The sequence below is a fragment of the Anopheles maculipalpis genome, chromosome 3RL, assembly GCF_943734695.1.
Source record: "Anopheles maculipalpis chromosome 3RL, idAnoMacuDA_375_x, whole genome shotgun sequence".
In the NCBI taxonomy this organism is placed as follows: Eukaryota; Metazoa; Arthropoda; class Insecta; order Diptera; family Culicidae; genus Anopheles; species Anopheles maculipalpis.
Window position 1 is genome coordinate 12,344,616 of NC_064872.1, and position 13,676 is coordinate 12,358,291.

At 42.4% G+C, this 13,676-nt stretch overlaps 4 protein-coding genes across 9 annotated transcripts in view; 2 read left to right on the top strand and 2 right to left on the bottom strand.

Moving 5' to 3' along the window:
* LOC126565129 (peroxisomal biogenesis factor 19) overlaps positions 1 to 711 on the top strand; it is a 349,045-nt gene extending 348,334 nt beyond the window's left edge. The window contains exon 4 of the mRNA XM_050222271.1: positions 8 to 711. Within this exon, the coding sequence (XP_050078228.1) occupies positions 8 to 710 (703 nt within the window). The 3' untranslated portion in view covers position 711. The remainder of the gene's footprint in view (positions 1 to 7) is intronic.
* Positions 1 to 13,676, bottom strand: part of LOC126563823 (epidermal growth factor receptor) — a 371,336-nt gene that overhangs the window by 7,249 nt on the left and 350,411 nt on the right. The gene's annotated exons all lie outside the window — the stretch shown is intronic.
* LOC126564272 (ubiquitin carboxyl-terminal hydrolase 3-like) lies at positions 3,998 to 9,090 on the bottom strand. Its single transcript, XM_050221274.1, has 7 exons — positions 8,791 to 9,090; positions 6,242 to 6,389; positions 5,577 to 6,135; positions 4,951 to 5,451; positions 4,737 to 4,879; positions 4,518 to 4,664; positions 3,998 to 4,223 (listed from the first exon to the last, which is right to left on the bottom strand). The coding sequence occupies exons 1-7, from the start codon at positions 9,050 to 9,052 to the stop codon at positions 3,998 to 4,000; spliced, it is 1,986 nt and encodes a 661-aa protein (XP_050077231.1). The 5' UTR covers positions 9,053 to 9,090.
* Positions 12,156 to 13,676, top strand: part of LOC126564735 (galactosylgalactosylxylosylprotein 3-beta-glucuronosyltransferase S) — a 147,459-nt gene continuing 145,938 nt past the window's right edge. For all 5 annotated transcript variants that reach the window (XM_050221829.1, XM_050221828.1, XM_050221830.1 and 2 more), the window contains exon 1: positions 12,156 to 12,294. In XM_050221829.1, coding sequence (XP_050077786.1) covers positions 12,186 to 12,294 — 109 coding nt within the window. In that variant the 5' untranslated portion in view covers positions 12,156 to 12,185. The remainder of the gene's footprint in view (positions 12,295 to 13,676) is intronic.

Genomic DNA, 13,676 nt, shown 5'->3' on the forward strand with positions numbered 1-13,676 from the left:
TGTGCAGTGAGCAGGCAAAAAGGTTCGAACAGCACATGGCCGCACTGTTCGGTGGTGGTGCAAAGGTTGATAGCGATCAGGTTATGCTAGGCTTTCAACGAATTGCAGAAGCGGCCGGTATGGCTATCAACGATCGGGCGGCGGCAGCTGCAGAGGAGGAAAATGCTCCGCCCACCAGTACACTCGATCCATCGATTAACCAAAGTATATGCGACGCGCTGAAAGCGATGAGCGAAGGACGCGACACCCTACAGACACCGTTCAGCCCGGAAGACGTGGCCAACATGTTCGGCAACATCGATCTGAACGCGACCGGCGAAAACAATGCCTTTCTACCGTTCATGCAAACCATGATGCAGAGTCTGCTGTCGGCCGATGTGTTGTTGCCGAGCATGCAGGATTTGGTCGCGAAATATCCGGCATGGTTAGCAGAACATGGCGCCGGGCTGCCCAAGGAGGAGAAAGAGCGGTACGAAAAGCAGCTGGCACTGATGAAGGAAGTTTGCGCGGAGCTGGAGAAGGAAAAGCCGGACGATAGTGCCGAGGTGAAGCGGGATCGGTTTCAGATCGTGCTGGAAAAGATGCAATCAATGCAGGACCTGGGCCAACCGCCAACCGATCTGGTGGGTGATCTCGGTCCGGGAAACCTCAATCTGCCAACACTCGATCCATCCTCGTTTGGTGATCAGAATCCCTGTCCGATCAGTTAACTCGGAATATGGAACGATGGGTGCGCATAGGGCTTTTGATTTTGTTTGTTTATAAATTGTATGACGGTAATGGAGCGCTCGTGAATAATATTTACCACCACCATCGGGGTGAATCGTAAATTTGGTGATTGCTTAAACTTTGTTATTTCACAAAAAATAATAAAAAAAACGCTAGTAGAAGCGTTCACTGAAGTGATGACTTACACAGCGTATCGTCTAGTGTTGTGGGTACTGAGTAAGAGTGAGTGAGTGATTTAAATAAACTCCACCACGAAGAGTTTTTACAATTCTTTTGCTATTTGAATTGCAAAGTGTCTTCAGCGACTGATTCCGTGGTTCAAATCCCATCCGGACCGTCCCCCCGTAGTGGGGACCGACTAACCAACTTCGTGGAATTAGAGAGTCTAGTAAGCCATTCGATGACCAGCATGACCTCACAGGTCATTAAGCCAAGAAGAAAAAATGTTTAAAACACTTTTGAAAATCGTTATTAAACTCTCCATCAAGGAGTTAATAACGTATGCATTATAAGATAGAATTTCCTCTTCAAACTGATTTAGAGAATAACTACCGGACTTTACTGGGGAACTTGGGATTCTTCAAAATAGCCCTAAACGGTCCCTTTTTCCAGGACTCGCTTCTAGTAGATAACAATACTTCTTCGCCACCTGTGTGGTACTTTTTAATGCATGTGGGGCAACTATTGGGAGGATCATTGTACTATAACTCACATTGGTCTATGCCAATCCTGGAGAAAATAAAACGAAATGTGTCGTCCTTTTCATTGATTGTAAATCAAAGCTTCTGCTGAATGTTCCAGGGGGACTTGAAATGGTCGGATGGCCAGATCAAGTCTCTATAAAATTTTCCTTCTCTAGAAAGGTCAGAATCCGATGTATATATATATATATATATATATATATATATATATATATATATATATATATATATATATATATATATATATATATATATATATATGAACGATCGTATCTGAACGAGCGAGCTACTGTAAGTGACCACTGACTGTGGCACCGACCACCAGGTGATAGCGTAAGCGCAAGAAAAATCGAAATATTTGTTGTCGCTTTGTCATTAATCGCCAGAGGGCTTTGAATCACAAGGAGTGTTTAAAACTCTTAGAATTCGAACCAACATGGAGTTTTGAAAACCGTTTTTGTCACAGCTGTTATGAGAGGCGTGACGTTATGATTATGATTAAACGTTAAGTTAAAAGTTTTAAAGGGATTAGTGGCCGCTTTCTGTAAGAGTTAATTAATTCCTTGATAAGAGTTGTTATTTCTCATTTCTAGTATCGTCTTAGTTCTTTCGGTTGTTTTCTATTTTTTAGTCTATCATAACTCAAATGACTCCACACGCGGATCCTTTCCTGATTTTGCACGCGTAATGTTAATTTTATTTCAGGTATTTTTTGTCGCTTTCCTTCAGATGCTTACTTTTTGTCGATGTTGAAGAGAAAACCTAGGATTGTGAGTTAAGAGTTTCAAATGTATTGTAAATCCCGGGCTTATAGATGTGTTTAATTTGTTCTATTTGTTTCTGTGTGTTTTGTATGTATTTAGCATTCTCTTTCCACTATTTCTATTCACTTTTGCCTTATACGTCCTCAGTTCAGTCGGTTGTTATAAAATTTGGTTTATTTATTTTTTTTATTTACAGCAGAAAACGTTCTTGTTCCGCTATTTCTTGCGTTCCTTTTTTTAGAGGTCTATTGATAATGGGCAGATAAGATGGTTTACCTTCCCATTTTTAAACTTTATTTCTGCTGCATTTATTCAATAATCCGCACTATTATTCATGTTTTCATTCACACTCACATTGCGCACGCGAAAATCTTATTTGTGTGTGTGTTTTTTTAAAGGACGACGTATCATCCTTGGGAGAAGAATTAGTTGTTTGATTGATTGCAATGTTAGTTACTTTTTGCTATAAATGAACCAGGGTTTTGCAAATAATCTCAAGCACGAGCAAACTAATGATTGCATTGCAACCAGAGCGCACATAAAATGTAATTTAAAAAAAATCAAACTAAATTTAGAGAGGTAAAAAAAAATCTAGACAAATTGTTTTAACATCACATTAACTCGGCGGCCTCTTTGAGAATCTTATAAATTATCATGTTTAAAATATGTTTATGCTTAGGTTTAGCTGCATACTGCGCACACACCAAACCTATGAGGGCAGTACGAAACTGCGCTATTTTTTTTTTATCTTTTTGCTTTATAATTTGATCGCTTAGGATTTTTCTCTTTTGTTTTGTTTTTGCATTTTGTTATACGCAAATAATGCATATCTAAAACGCTTGCAGTACTTTCTTTGTAATGAAAGTTCTTTTCATCACGAAAAGATGTATATTACAACTAATTTACCTTACACAAACTAAAATGCATCTGTTTATCACATATCAAATCCATTATCCTTAACAAAAGTTAAACGAAAGCTTGAGGCTGCCTCTGTTATGCTTTTCTTCTCATACTACTACTTCTTTTTTTTTTATTTGTTTTATAACTCAATTGAATAGAACAATTTGAAGATAGGACCAAAAGAAAGAAACACTGGGGAGACAGCAGTTGAACAAAAACTTGGAATATAGAAAAAAGGGGTTTTTTTCTCGCGATTGTTTCGATTCAGTTTTTTGTATGAAAAAAGGCAAAGAACGAAGGTTGTACAGGTCTTATTAAAATTATAGTTTACACTAGTTTTCACTTTTCACCGTATTATGATCATCGTGCTTTAAACTACTTCTCATATACTACAATTATCGATATCTATTATTCTATACAAAATTTTCTTCTTCTTCATTCGTCCCGTTTTACCGTAACCTTGTGTTGTTAATTTTCTTTTTGTTTTTGCATTGTGCAGCAAGTTTTCGGTTTAGTATCCATTACTAAAAACAAACGCTGGGAAACTAATTTTATTGCAGATTTATAGATCTCCGCTGCCGCTCCCCGGGTGGCCAGCAGTATGCGTTTTCAAATTGGGGGAAACAAATCAATGATTCCCCCCAAAAACGAACACCGTTTGTACGTAATTCGCGGCTAGGAAGAACCCTCAATAGCTTCTGTATACTTTCTTTTTACCAAATCATTGGGGATCACATTCAAACTCAAGCGGAAAAGCGCTAGCGGGCGTAAACGAAAAAGAAAAAAAATGCGTTTACCGGGACACTCCAGTGCAGCGAACAGAACGGCGTACCACCAGTCAGTCAGATTAACAGTTAAAGAGTTTTGGAATCAGTCTTAAACAGAAACGGAACTAACTTAATCTCAGGACGACGACGACTGATTAGCTGCCGCGGCTGCACCGGGCACTGCGGAGCCGATCGTACTAGACATGCGGTTGGCATTCGTTGGATCACGCTTGATGTAGAACAGGATGTACGGTTTGCATTCCGCTACCGCCGTACTGCTTACCTCCTTCACCGTGTGATCGTTGAAGTGCATCCAGACGCCATTGTTGATGGCAAAGGATGTATAATGACCACAGCTGGAGCTGTACGGAGATTAAGAGCGGTGCATGATGTCAGTAAGACAGTTTGTGCGCGCAAGAAGAGATTTCATTAGTCAATAAGGTAAAAACAACAAGTTTAGTGCGGAACTCGATAGTGTGAACGCTTCGGTAATATTATCTTTAAAAAAAATCTAAGCAATTATTCCTTTCTAGATTTCTTTGCACGCACTTCTTTTGTTTCGTCGATTCGTGAAACACAGCTTCATGCGTTTATGAAATATCACCGAGTTCCGCACATTACTTAGGCTATAATAGGCTTAGGCTTGTAATACCTACCCATTGCCATGATGGACAATAACGGCGGCCAGGTCGTAGATGTTGCAACTGGAATTGGATCGTCTCGTTTCAGGTCCGTTATTTAGCACAAACTGCGACATATCGAGTGCGTTGATGGGGAATGCTATTCTCAAATCGATCTTTGTTCTGTGGAAAACGGAGCAAAATGGAAAATGTGATTCATTTTCAATTGAAAATTTCTCCCATATTTGTTTGTACCTGTAGAAATTGTTCCAACGGAATCGTTTTATGTGCAAACACAGAACGTTTGGTAATCGACGAATCCAAAAGCGTTTCGTCGATTTCTGCTTGCACTTGCACGAGTTACAGTAGTATAGCTCAGTTTCTGCCAATTCTTCCACCTAAAAGAAAACAAAAGAAAATTTAGCAAATTAAATTACTCTGCCTATCACAAAATGGAGTTCTCTTATACCTCCGTAAAGCTGGACAAACAGTCGGAAATGTCACAAACAGGTGCACCACCGTTCGCTGCATCGACCCCACCACTCGCACCACCGTCCGCGACGTGCTCTTTGCTGTAAAACTTTTCCGGAATGTCTAACGATAGGTCGAGGAACGGATCGTGCTTTTTGCTTTCCATGCCACAGATCAGACAGCGCACCTCGCTCTGCAGCACACCGCCAAACACGTTCGTGACGATCGAATTGCGACCCTTCGCCTGCAAATGGCTGAGCCCCGACACGTTGTACGGATTTTTGTGTTCGCCAGATTTTACCGAGTTCAGTTCCACCGGGAACGATACCTGCTGCAGCTCGGTATGCAGCCGGTCAAGCATGTAGCGTAGAAACTCGTGTGCATCGTGCTGCCGATGGCCACGGAACTGTGGTACCACCTTCCAGATGACCAGAAACAAACACTCGGGCGAAATGGCGCCCTTTGACCCGTCACCCCCTTGGCTAAGGTTAAGCAGCACCTGTAATGATATTGGTGGTGGTTATGCATTAGGAAAATCTGCCAAAAATAACTGCAGTTTTCGAGGATATAATTGAAGGCAGAGGCTTATGATCTCATAAGCAGGCTGAGTGGAATATAATGTACCTTGCGTAGTTCCTCCACCACAAACACATCATCCATCGTTTCCTTCATGCTTCGCGAATGGTACGCCTTCTGCTTGTGTTTCATCTCCAGGGCAGGCATTGTGTTGAAGTAGCAGCTAAACTCCTGTATGTTGCTTAACGACTGTAATACTGAGTTCATGAAGCAGGTATTGCCCAGATTGCGCAGCCCAACTACCCGCCGCATCGACTTCCGTTTGGCGGTGGTGGCCCCATTCTCGTTGTTGCTATCGTTCGATATCGTGCGCTTCCGTGGACGTAGCTTTCGCGAACTGACGATCGCAGTAGCGGACGATATGGTGGGAACGGGTGGCGTGGCCAATAGTGCAGCCGGAGATGGTTCTTCCCAACCGGAATCACTCGACGAAGATGTGCTGCTGGCCGTTTCTTGCGCCGATTTAGATGAGCTGATTTCTTCCAACGTCGATGACGTTTCGGAAATTGTGTCCATCTGGTCGCCATTGCCATCCTTTAGCTCTTGCCGGAGTTCTTCCAATGCATTGTCATTGGTGTCGTTTATCACAAATTCATCGCATTTATAGCTGGGAAATGTACATGGGGAAAAAAAGAAAAGACCCAGGAGAAAGGTTATGATTTTTATTTTTGTGTACAACCGTTCAAATTACGACAACGAATATTTCAACTTACCAATAGACTGACTGGTTCGATGTGTTCATGCAAATGTTGTGATTTTTCTTCGTATTCGAATGCTTCAGTGCATGCCCGTTGTCGTAGCGACCGCATAGTACTGCGCCGCACTGTAAGCACATCCAGTTGTCTTTGCTGATAGAGCATTCTGGAAAGCAAACAAAAACGGTACGAGGTGGCAATTTATGTTAGGAGCAAAAATATAACAATTAGATTTTTTTGTGTGAATTATTACCCCATTTAAATTACTTTAAGGTAATATACATAAATGGGCTCAGCAGTGGTAATCGAATGTGCTTCAAATTTTCCCAATTTTACACAGTTGACATACGGTACCGATTGCAATACTTTTCTGAAAATCGATACCCACACACGACATAGTACAGTAACTTCATACATAACTCCATCGGTATCGTGTAGTACGCATCATACTCTCGGCAGCAGCAGCTTCAGCTTGCGTTACGCGCTGTGGGATGCACGCACACACGTAAACGAAAATGCTCAGGTAAAGCTCTAAACCTGTATAACGCGTTTTTTTTTGCAGCAGCAGGGAGGAATGGAGGGCGCGCTTAGGGCGATGCGTCGCGGCGTGCGCTTACAAAAGAGATCGACCAAGTTCATTTCTTTTCCTCCTCTCATTATCAATTCGTTCTGTCAGAAGAAAAGCGTACCTACCACGACCCTTCTTTTCGTGAGGCGCACACAGCCATACACACACGAGACACGGGACCTACGAGGTAATTATGGATACACACTACACTGATTTGGCCATGAATATGTTTGCTATTGCAGCCATGAATGGGATGCAGATGATGATGCAGTGCAGCTAGACAGTAGACGCGAACTGGTGATGTTGTGAGTGAATGCTATTTCCTCCTACAGCAAATAAGCGGCCAAAATTGAATGCTGTGAATAAACTCTGCACAATATGGCATTTGAAAAGCGGAGGCAAGGCACATATGCGAACAGTGAGGCAGAGTTAGTTGCAGACGTAAAGAAAAATATCTAAAAATATGCATTTAACATACACGGGGATTCAGTGTACAGAAAGGTGAATGCATGGCGACTTCTTCCCCCACACACTGAGGTGGGCTGCATATGTGCAGAAAATAAAATTAAAACGAACTTGTAAGAGGGATGTAAATCAATTCCTATATCCTCATGCTGTTTCTTAAAATTTTGCACAAATATAATTGGATTACACCTATCGCGAACTAGACAGCAGCTCAGCGAATAGTAAAGCGCATTATTTCGAAACCTCCTCCTATCCCCAATTATCTACAACGTCTGCGAATCCCTGCATTAAAAAAAGGGCTTTACGAGTGCAATTTTCCCCTCTTCCCTTTTTATGCACGCAGCAGAATCGCGCAAATCGCGTGTAAATGAAGCGGGAGTGAGAGAGGCAAACACATTCTGTGTAGTAGTGGTGGGAAAGTTTCAATTTTTTCGGAACGGAACGGAACTAGTTAATTTGCAGCAAGAAACGGAACGAACCTGGTAGGTTCTTTGAGCCAACTTCAAAAAAATCAAGAGTTACAGTGTATTGTCTGTGCAGGAGTTTAGTCTTCTCGTCTACCCAATAATATCGTGGGTGAAGGACCTTCCCATCCTTGGAGAGGAAAGCAAATTCCTAAAAAAAAATTTCAGTAGATCACGCCGGCCATCGAATGACTTAATAGACTCTGATACCATGTAGTTTGCATAGTCCGTCGTCACGATAGGGGGAACGGCCAGGATGGGATTCACCCAATTTTACAAAACGCATATAGAACAAGCGTTGGCGTTGTCCTCATTGTAACATAATGGAACTTTGCACAGGAAAAAAGGATTAAAATGCACGATTTAACATTCTAATAAACAGCAAAGTGTAGGTGAAAAAACTCTACTTAGTGATCTTATTTGAACCTGGGTTCTATCGTTCCATTGAACCCAGTAGGTTCGGAGCGTAATTCTCATCACTACTGTGCAGCCTACTTGGGGGGTTGTGCGAGCGAATATACTGCGGTGACCAGAAGGGAGCAATAAATTTGACGTGTGATGTAATATCGATTTTTTGTTTACTCTTAGCTAGCGATGGACTTTCACGACAGTTTAAGGACCAACGGAGGACTCCAGATGTTTGAATCGAACAAACAAAAAAAAAAAATGTTTCAAAAACTTTACATAAATCGATGAGAATACTAAAGCAACAAATAGTCGTGCTTTGGTTCTTTAAAATCGTACGGCTGACAGCACAACACAGCAACGCACACACTTTTACACGCGAGAAGATTTCTTTTACACCTACTAGCTAGAAGCGCGTAGTAGGATGACGATGGCTTGCCGTTCCATTCTGTCGCACTTTGCAATACACCCTTCTCTTCAATTCTGTCTCTAACCACCCAGCAGGGGGACTGTAATGCAATTGCTATGGTTTATCCACCCAGTGGACCTGGGCTAAGGGACACAGTCTCTGCTCATCGTCATCTGCTACATTAGGTAGTTTAGATAACACGTATCTTCCCGTAAGCCCGTCTCGCTATGAAGGCTAGCAGCCTGTAATTCATTACCTGTACATTTCCAATGCTTTGCCGTTGCTACTGCTGACGATGACGCAGTAGTGGGGACCGTGAGAACTGTCGCTGGACTAGCAGCGACTACTACGTCGGATAGTGCTACCGCGTCGGACACATTCGCGCCGTCGAGACGATCGCCTACTGTGGTGAGGGGTTCACCAGCAGCAACGGACAAGGTGGCGATGTTGCTGTTCTTCACGGCCCTGATCGATTCCTTTCCGAGACCTACGTTATCGACGATGTGCGGACAATCCATTGCCACCGACACCACACACGCAAGCAAAATCGCTTGGCTTTGGGGTGCACTCTGCTTCTTCTTTTCTGCTCCTTTTTTCGGGGATGATTTGATGTGCCTGTGTGTTGCTAAGGGTTTCGCTACGACGGCTGCTGCTGGGTCGCCTGATGAAACCCCGCCGTGACGATGCTTCGGTTTTTTCACGTTATGTGTGTCTCTTTTTTTTAAGCACTAGAGCGCACACCTTCGTGAGTACTTTATTTCGTAGTTTTTTGTTAATTTTTCACAAGCATCAGCAACCATCCAGCAGCTGTATTCGTGTAGTGCGTGTTTCGGTCACTTCGTGTCATGCGGGAGAGCGGAACGAGGAACTATTCTTGACTTTTTTTTTCTCCGTGCATCCGTGTGCTTGCACCAAAGGGAACCACCGCCAGGGGACAGACGGGGACAGACTTGTACAATGGAAGATGTATAAGGGCCCAGCCCGTTGTCTTTCCCGTATGTAGATTTCTATCTCCTAGCCGTTCTTTTTTTTTCGGTGGCGCTTTTAGCGAGAATAGATGCGCTGCTGTTGCTTACACTGTTAGGTGCTCGAACTTGCTAAATTCTTCTTGCTCTTCTTTTCGCACTTTCATCCCCCTCGCACTCGCGCTGAAGCACTCCTCCTACTTGGACTGGACGACAAGGCTGTTTCCATTCCACCCTTCCGGAAACCCGCGAAACTAACCTCCTTCTCCCCCTGTGCCCTTTCAATTAGATCCGTATTGGCACACGGAGAGCACACAAACACCAACACACACACGGTTCGATATTTAAGTGACCGAAGAACTCTTTAACCTTACGGGGGCCAAATTTTACTATGATGCGTCGTGCGTATATTTCCAGCGTCTTCGAAAACTCAGCAGTCGTAAAAAAAGAACCGAATGAGCAGGGACCATTCGGCAGCACAGTTCAACACCACGCACACTGACAACCCGGAGCCAGGACAGAGTTGCGTCGTGTGCGTACTGCTTGGTGTTGTTTTGCTCATATGATGTTCTGAAGGTTTAAGCGCGGACGACACACGGCACAAGCTGGAATTGAACGGGAACAATTCTATTTCAGTTGTAGTTAGTCATTAGAAGTGGATGATTTTTATACAATATTGTTCCTACTCTGCGAAACAATGTGTTGGTTAAAAAAATCCAGCAAATCACATAAGCAGCTGCATCAATTGTTTTTGGTAGAAGCGATGCATTTGTACAGACTGTGCCTAAACTGGGGGGAATGACTTCCATGTTGAAAGGGTCAAGAAAATATTGTACAAGCTCTTTCCGCTCAAGATATTAGTACCTTCCAAGGGTTGCATCAACTTCAAAGTCAGACAATACGAGAATGTTTAGGAATATTCTGAGCAGTTACTCCATATGTGTGTGATAGAAAGAACGATTTTTTTTTATGTAGAAATGAAGAACTAAATTAAACTCTTCTGTTTCCACCAACAAGTCACCTTACTTTTCGCTACAAACAAAGGCGTATTTGAATTTCTTATTCTTATTTCAAACTGAAAATGTTGCAACAGAACCGTTTAGAAATTTAGAAAACATTACATTGCTATGCAGCCCATATTTATTTTTATTTAAAATATTTAATAATTTAACGGAAAATGAATTAAATTCATTTGAATTAATTCAATGCTGAACATTGAAGCAGCTGCTTCAATCTTCAGCCGCCATTATCACGCAGTTCAGCCGCACGCCGTACCTGTCAGCAGCTCACATCAACACAATCACGCGTCGTAACTGTCAACTTCCGAAAGTGTTCCAATAAACATATCGATTACGCACGTTTGAAAAAGAATTTTCCTCAAAATTTAACTCTATCGAACAGCGGAACAATGTCGCTTTTCGTTGCAATCTTAATTCTTCACCGAATGGTGTAGCATTCCATTCACATAAAACCGGGCGAATGTGTCGTTTCGCGAAGCGCACGGTTCAAACGTGTAGCAGTGTGCGTGACAGGTATCATTTTAGCAAGCACTCGCTCCTACCTGCTCACACCTGGGTGGGGGAGCCCAGCCGGACGAACAAATGACGGTACGGGAGTGCGAAAAAATATACACAAAAAGAACGACACAGCGATGCACGAAAGCCCAGTACCAAGGGAAACAGTGTGTAGGGTGCGTGGTTGTTGCGCGTTGTGCTCTTGTATCGCATTCGGACGCTCCTGTCCGTCCGTGTGTGTGTACTGAGGGGGCAAACTGAAACAATAGTTTTTGTACGAAATTATCACGCGTTTTGCGAAACGGAGTAGTGTTCAGTGTTCTTCAGTGTTCTGGTTGCTTTCGCTGGCCAGCTTCCTTGCCAACAGGTTCCCCTATGTGTGTGTGTGTGTGTATCTCACAGTATTCGGTGTTTGCTTCTATTGGTTCGAAAGTGAAAAAAAGGTGAAAACTGCTCCTCCAACCCGTACGCTCTATTGGTTCCTCTGTGTGGTTACACAACACGAAAACAGTGAAAGTGAGACACGCCGTAACAGGGAAAAGGTGGCAGCAGAGACTGTTGGGCAGAGTCGTTGTTGATACAATTCAGTGCTAAAGTGCGCCACAGAATATTATTTTGCCCACTTCCCTACACGCATTGGGAAAGTTTTGTGCAGAATAATTCCCATCGCAGTAGGCAATGCTGACCCGCCGTACCCGTCGTGGTGTGGAACGCTTTAATTAAAGCATGCGAGTTGAATGAAATCCGTATCCAATTGGTTGTGCCTACCTCCGCCCCGCCGCACGCTAAAGTCGTCATCGTGAGAGCTCCCGAAAAGATAAGCATCCTTCTCTAGGTGAAATTGATGAAGGTTGAACGTAGGAATGGTAGGTCCACTCCAACAGTAGCTAGTCTAGTCATCGAACAACCGTGTTGCTCGAGATAAGTGTGAAATGCAAAGATGTTTGATTGATTGAAGATATTTTTATCAACGTTTTGCTAAGAACTGTGCTCTGAATAGTAAGCGGCTCGAGCTTGAAGAAAGGAAAAAAATCTGGGTCCTCGTCTCTGCTTAATCCGGTTTATAACAGCATTCGTGCTTGCCGAATAATTCCGCCCAACAAAACCGGCATTTATACAGCAGTAAGCAATAGCGTGCTGAAAATAACGACTTCGAGAGACTGCAGACCAAAATGGCAGTGGCAAGATCGTCGTCCGTCCTTCGGCAGAAGAAAATTTTCAAAATCGTAGCACTCATCTTTTTGGTCCTGCTCTTTGTGTTCGTACTGCAATACAACACAGGTAAGTTGCGAAAAGTTCAGAGCCTACTGTGATTGTTGATGTGTTTGTTTACTTTATTGTTAACATATTATGTTGTGTGATTGTCCGTTGTATATATTGCTGCCATGAACTAGAACTTGTGTTAAACAAATTGAAGAAACCGAATGCTACAAAAGCTGTAGCATAAAGATTAATTTGATTGTTATAAAACATAACTATACACTAACAATTGTTTGTAAACAATTGGATAGGGACAGGTTCAAATAGTTCGTTGATATTTCGATCAGAAATCTAATAAGCAATAACGACAAACATTTACGATGATATTGATTGTAGCCCGGTAACAATGCCCACAATTCCCGAATTAGGCAATAAACGCACAGCTGTGATTGTATCTAAATATCGTATAACTACCACGAATTACCTGACCATTCCCAACATTTGTGTGTACTGCTAGTAATGAGATCAAAACCGGCGAAGAAATTATGCTGATTATGATTGTTTAACGACGTTCAACCAGGCGGCACCGCGCGCGCTACCGGAAGAGAGCAGTAAAAATAACGTAATGCTGTTGGGTTCTAGAGAGGCCACGTGACAACAGAGACAGAACAGCAAAGTACAATTGGCATTTTAGGGGGGAGCAGGTTGGGCAGTTGTTGTTGGTGGTGCGGGTGGTGGTGGGGGCCCTTGCTTCTCCTTGCATTGACTTTTGACTATTCCTCCCGGGGCGGGTGGTGGTTCCTATTTGAGACACAATGCTTCGCCTCTAGCGGACAAAACCCATTGCTTACAGACGCACTGGCCACTTGGTTTGCGTGCCCTTTGTTCCTTTGGCTATGACTAATGTTTTATGTCACCACAAGCGTGGATGTTTGGTTTGGGTTTGGACGACACTGCACACTCAACGGTTTGGGAATTTTCGATCGTTATCTTGTATCGGGCTCCCCATTCCTTCTGCTTGGTCGCATGGTGGATTTATTTAAGGTGGATTAGATTATAGAGGATGTAGGGAACATGATTGATAAATATTATGTTATAAAGCTACACTTAAAGCTTCTAGGTAGAATGTTTGTTTATTAATTTGGCAAAACCCTTTTAAACCCTTTCCTAATATGTGTACGTATGCTAAAACAATGAAATAATAGTGTTTTTTATGTAATGAATTAATTTCAACGTAATGCTAAACTATATACATTATACGAGCCTGTTGTTTTATGCTATTATTACAACAAATAATTTAAATGAAATCTAGAAAAAAATTACTATGTCAAATGGTTCATCTATTTTAAAACATAAAACTAAATGACATTTTCTAACCACATAGGTTGTAACTTTTCTTTTTGTTCTATTTTGGTTTTGGAAGAAAACACTTTCTATAACTTTTTGGTTTTTGAAGCAGATTA